Below are 6,144 nucleotides of genomic sequence, written 5' to 3' on the forward strand. Positions count from 1 at the left end.
AACCATATCAAAACTTTCAATTTAATTAATTCTTCCAGAACTTTATAGAACTATATGTACAGGTAGCTGTTGGCCTGTTGTTATTGGTTAGTTGGTGTTGGTTAAAGATCATTGTTAAACAAAGCATTGCTACTGTGGCACAATGGCTATCATAAAAGATGACGGAGATAGCCGTGCAATGTTAACGACCACATACTCCTACCAGTATCCATTTATCGCTATTTCAAAAACGTGGTAAAGGAGGAAACAGAAATTCAGCTCATATAATGCAATATATATAAGTTGACAAATAAAACAATAATCTCATACACTAACTTTCACCAATCTCTAGCTTCCAAACACAAAACATGCAAAGCGGCAGAGATGAGCCAGTATCACCTGCTGGACGGTTATTTTTGCAGTCAAAAACTGAGCTTATAATCAACTGTTCAATAGGCTTCAAAAATCCCCTTGAACCAGAAGCCATGAAAACATATTTTGCAAACTCTTTATTCATGAAACACCCTAGATTTTGCAGTCTCTTAGTGGTGGATGCAAAGGGTAGGGAATTTTGGAGGAAAACCAAAATCAATATAGATGATCATGTAATCATTCATCCCAAAAATCCAAGCTTAGAATGTGAATCAGAGGAAGAATGTGAGGACAAAATCAATGCTATTTTAGCAGATTATGCAGTTTCTTCTCCTTTGAGTATGGAGAAACCCTTATGGGAGTTACACATAATTAGTGAACTTAAATGTATGATTTTTCGATTTCATCATGCTATGGGAGATGGCATTTCTTTGATGTCATTGTTTTTAGCTACTTGCAAAAGATTATGTGATGGTAAAGATGCTCTTAGTGATGTCAATGTTGGTGAGAATAAGAAGGGAGAAATCAAGAAAAGGAAGGGGAAAGGAAATCCATTCATAAGAATATTGAAGGTGATTTGGTGGACAATACTTTCTGTGATGGAGGTGATTGGAAGGTCTTTATGGGTAAGAGATAAAAAGACTGTGATTAGCGGCGGCGATGGGGTGGAGCTCTGGCCGAGGATGGTGGCAACTGCCAAGTTTACTCTTGAGGATATGAAAACTGTCAAAAGGACTATTCCTCAGGCGGTAAGTGTAGGGGTTGTTATATTTCGCCCTATAGTAAGGCATTGTCCTAAAACAATTCGATTTTTCTCTTTATTTTTTTTATTTCACAACCCTCTTTTCTCTTTTTATGATCATTTCCTCCATATATAAAGTAATGATATTTCTATTTAGTGAAGCATTACGACTATTTTCTTTAACTGAGACATTTGTTGTGCTAGTACCATGGAAAAAGTGTAAAAGATAAAGAGAATGAAAGTAAAAGTAAGAGAAATGTTGTGCGTAAACTTGTCATATGAGGAAAAATACGTATGAGGAGAGTTTGGTCCACTTACAAGTATAAAGGAGATTACATACTAAAACCAATTGATAATAGTATGAGTAACTCATTTAACTTATAATGTGGTACTTTATCTCCTCTTGCTTTCTTTAATGGGGAATAACTCATATGTGCTGATGTGCACAACAAACAAATGGTTTAACATACATTCTGCTTAGTTGAGTGACATGAAAATGATTGCCACCTCTTGCAGACCATCAACGACGTTCTCTTTGGCGTTTTATCTTTGGGGTTTTCGAAATATTTGGAGAGTCGATCGTCACAAGGTATAAACTATGAACTTTGAACTACTTACTATTAAATTGTTTCATTATTCGTATAACCAAGCTATGCTTGACCTAGTGGTAATGAAAGAATCTTACGATCTCAAGGTTGGGGGTTCAATCCCCACTAGGGGGAACTTAGCTTTGGGAGAGGGGATCCTTGCGCTCTTATCATTCCTCTCGCTCTCAAAGTGTTTGCCCGCTAACTCGAGTCAGTTAACCTACAAGAGGTTCTGATCTGGTAGGGCCCTTCATCAAAAAAAAATTCTTTATTCGTATGTGTAATGAGTGTACATTAGTGTGACTTTAGTTCGTTGTTTGGTTGTCATGATATAGGTGCACACATAATTGAGAAACTAGTGATTGTTTACTAGATTATGTAACATTATACCATTGGTCCATATTTTCAAGTTGAATCCAACATCTGAAACAAAGATATAAAAAATCAATAAAGATGACTGTAACAAGTTAACTATAATATGTGTTGTGTAAAACAATTTTACAATAATATGAGTCACAATAATATTATTGTAAAACCGCCTGACATTTAATCTTAAAAAGTTCAATTCGTTGATACATGGTTCACTTTTTAATTTCAAATAGTTAGCTTTTTATACAATGAATCACTACTCCTGATTGTGACATGTTCACTTATAAAATACTTCTAAGTGACTGCTTTAGAATTTTAAACACAAAAACCATTTTTGCATCCAAAAAAAAAAGATTATTCCTATTTTTGTATAATAAATTAATATAAGATTGTGTTATATAAGATTTTGTACACGCACAATAATTGCACAAATTAATGGTACAAAAGTGTTTTTTTTTTTCTTTGACTGGACTTTAGAAGAGGATTATCCAAAATATTATTGGAAGTATACATAGCTACTTTTTCTGAATAATTATTTTTTTGAGGTGTTTTAAGTATAAGCCTCACAAAAGTATTATGGTTGAACTCTTTAAGTAAACACGAGGTAACTCTTTCTGTTTGTAATTAGGTTTGCAGGAAGGACAACAAATTACGGGATTAGCCATGGTTAATTTAAGAAAGCAACCCGGATTACAGGTAAACTATAAAGTTAATTTATCTGTTTCTCGGTGATGTTTAATTTTTTTCTTGATATTGTTTAGTTCACATATATAACGGACAGTTCCTTGTGATTAAACTAGGAAGTATCCAAGTTAATGGATGAAAATTGTTCCAGATGGGGCAATAAATTCGGGTTTATGATATTGCCTGTTTATTATCATAACACAAAAGATGCAGATCCACTGAAGTTTGTAAAAAGAGCTAAGGTGATGATTGATCGGAAAAAACAATCCTTGGGGGCTCATTTCTCATACTATGCAGGGAAGTTTACGATGTCTCTATTTGGACCAAAGGTAACGTACTCCTGCGCCAAGAAGAGAAGTTTGTTTTCAAATCTTAGCCGCTACTAGGCAGCCCACTACATGACCAAAGTATAAAATTTTAAACTCGTTTTAAGTGGATCGATCCGGTATGACCTAATTATTAAGACTATAACATAAGTTTAAATAGAACTTAAATTGATAAGTTAGCTAAAAGAAGCTGAACTTATAAGGTAGTAGAAAATTTCAGCACCTTAAATTGAGATGTTATATTTGATAGCAAACTCAATTTAAGTCAATTTTGAAGCTTAAATTTATTTAAGTTCTTACCCTAAACACGACTATTTATTTTAGGTGACTTAAACTTTTAGCACCTACTCATTTAAGGTGACTTAAATGTGTTATCAAACAAAGCCTAAATAGGTGGGACTAAGGATGCACTTTCGAGTCGAACCTGTCACGATAGCCTATTTTATTGCAAAATTAATATTGTTATTAATGTATCTTGTAGTGGCTCAAGTTCTTTTTCCTTATTAGTTATTTAAAGTTTATGCTTGATGAAATTGACCTCAATATCCTATATTATTACTTGAGTGTATGCAACACTACAAAATTTGGCTACCAGCCATATTATTATTATTATTATTATTATTATTATTATTATTATTATTATTATTATTATTATTATTATTATTATTATTTAATTCAGTTTAATTTCCTCAAGTCCAAAATAATTTAATTCAGTTTAGTTTCCTCGCTCAAGTTCAAAATAGGGGCCACTTGCACCAAAGAAATAGTTTAGTGTTGATGAGGCCAATTTTGATTTTATTTTTTGGTAGTTATATTTGATTCATGTCGGCATGGTGGGTGAAATAAATAATCATGAGTGGTATATTTGGTTTATACAAAATGTATGTGCTTGTAATTGATAATAAATGTATGGTTATAAATAAACGGGTCAGCTGGCCCATTTGATGATTGAGTCGAGTTATGGGCTTATGCTCATAATAACTGTTGACTCATTCAACATATACGTCAAATTAGGACTGGGATGATATTCAAACTGTTTAATTACCTGTAAACTTGACAAACCCGACCTACTTGTACAAGTGTGGGAATAATTGTGTGTTAATCTGGCATTCAATATATATAGTGTTGATATTACAGACCTATGACTAGTAAAGTACCATTCTACCTTTACAATATAATATTATCCCTTTACATATAATATTATCCAATACTAGTGTTTGCTATCTCTTTTACACAAATGATGAGTCGGTGACATTGAATATGCATGCAGAATGATGAATTAATGGAATAACAGCTAATACACTGCTATAATTTCAGGCTGCGAGCATGTCTAATCACAAAATTCTTTGCAATACAACCTTCACCATCTCAAACATAGTTGGTACACAAGAGGAATCCACATTTGCTGGAAATCCCATGACCTATATAACAGCAACAACTACTAGCTTGCCTACTGTAAGTGATCTATATATCTTTTGGCAAAAACATATCTTTTGGCAAAAACATATTTAGGTGTACTTTTTAAATTCATGTATGAGAATACCTGAAAAAACTGCAGTAATTTGCAGTTTTAGTTAAGATAAAACTCAATTACAGAACTTATAAAGAAAGGGTCTAAGTAACAAACTAGAAGCGTGTATAACAGGCTTTGTAACTAATTATCTGAACTTGTAACAGAAAGAAAATGAGGTGGCATATTGAATATCTTTCTGTTGGAGCTGAATAACTCAATGAGCTTGATGATCAGGAATGTGATCATCTGCTTTACAATACCATAACCGCTATTAATAATTAGCTTTAAAACGAATCGTTACTCGAGTTATTTACCTATTCACAATTACAAAGTTGATTTGGTTTAGTTTAATTTGAGTTTTGGAATATTTAGGCGGTTATGATGCACATGGTGAGCTATGCGGGAAAGGCTAGCTTGCAAATTTCAGTGGCAAAAGAAATAATCCCTGATCCACGCTTTATGGCAAAGTGCTTTGAAGATGCCTTGCTCGAAATGAAGACTGTTGCACAGCGTGCAGCAATGGATGATGTCTGCTAGCTTAGCCATTGGATTCAAAATTGCAATCACGCATGATGAACCGATGAGACCTTAGTGTAGTTAGTTGGCATGTATGCATGATCGCATGGGCACTATGGATCTGTAATACTATATGTGCTTAGTGAGTATGTGTGATTTTATATGATCGATGTGATGCCTAAGTAAGCTGCTAAAGTTCCTATATACAATACTCTAGCATTTATTTTAGTCTACAAGACTACGTATTCCCACAACAATGTTGTATCCGTGAAAAATTCTCCATTCACATTACTCATTTTTTAGGGTAGCTATAGATTCTAAGTACAATGGTGATTGTGTCAAAAAAGATCAACTACTACTATGTTATAAAGAGTATGTTATACTATATTTCTCCCCATAAAAGCAAAAAAGAGATTGTAGATTAGTTGGTTATTGTTTTCGTATTTAAAATAAGAGGTTGCGTGTTCGAGTCTTCACACGTACATTTTCGTTAATTACTTTATAGTTTTGTTTCAAAGGACGAAGTACATGTGGTAGCATAACATTTGTTTGCTTTGGGTTATATATATATACTAGTTTTTTATGCACGCGATGTGTGCAACGATATTTTGGGAATAACTGTTACTCATTATTGAAACAAACCATTTAAAGAGGAGATCAATACTGCTAATCAAGATTGATATTGATTGAGGTTCATGCCAAATCATGTCCAGAGGAGCCAAGATAAATATAATTTATTTTCATGATTTCATGTAATATTGTTGTTTCACTTATCGATAACTGAGTATGATTAACGTTAGTTCTTTGTTAATAGTCCAAAAAAATTGTAGCTAAAACCACAAAGCTATATGTATGCAAGTAACAAACCTATATAATTTTACCCACCTATCCATAACTATCTACCATATAACTATCCACCCTATATACACATATGACTGATGTAGGCAATCACAAGAAAAGATACAAGATCTCTCTCAATATTCTTCTCTCTCTTATTATTTCCAAAAGTCACGGTTACTTCATTAAAGAAGAAGAAGAATTTCTTCCTTCCAACTA

The 6,144-nt window shown here is 33.1% G+C and overlaps 1 protein-coding gene across 1 annotated transcript; it reads left to right on the forward strand.

Annotated features, from left to right (window-relative positions):
- The first annotated feature begins 259 nt into the window (after positions 1-259).
- Positions 260-5,692, forward strand: LOC104883120 (wax ester synthase/diacylglycerol acyltransferase 5). Its single transcript, XM_048636360.2, has 6 exons — positions 260-1,100; positions 1,610-1,682; positions 2,678-2,745; positions 2,850-3,062; positions 4,377-4,514; positions 4,945-5,692. Exons 1-6 carry the CDS (start codon positions 348-350, stop codon positions 5,107-5,109), a joined length of 1,410 nt encoding a protein of 469 aa, XP_048492317.1. The 5' UTR covers positions 260-347; the 3' UTR covers positions 5,110-5,692.
- The last annotated feature ends 452 nt before the right edge of the window (positions 5,693-6,144 follow it).

This window comes from Beta vulgaris, chromosome 9 (assembly GCF_026745355.1).
Source record: "Beta vulgaris subsp. vulgaris cultivar EL10 chromosome 9, EL10.2, whole genome shotgun sequence".
NCBI classification, from domain to species: Eukaryota; Viridiplantae; Streptophyta; class Magnoliopsida; order Caryophyllales; family Amaranthaceae; genus Beta; species Beta vulgaris.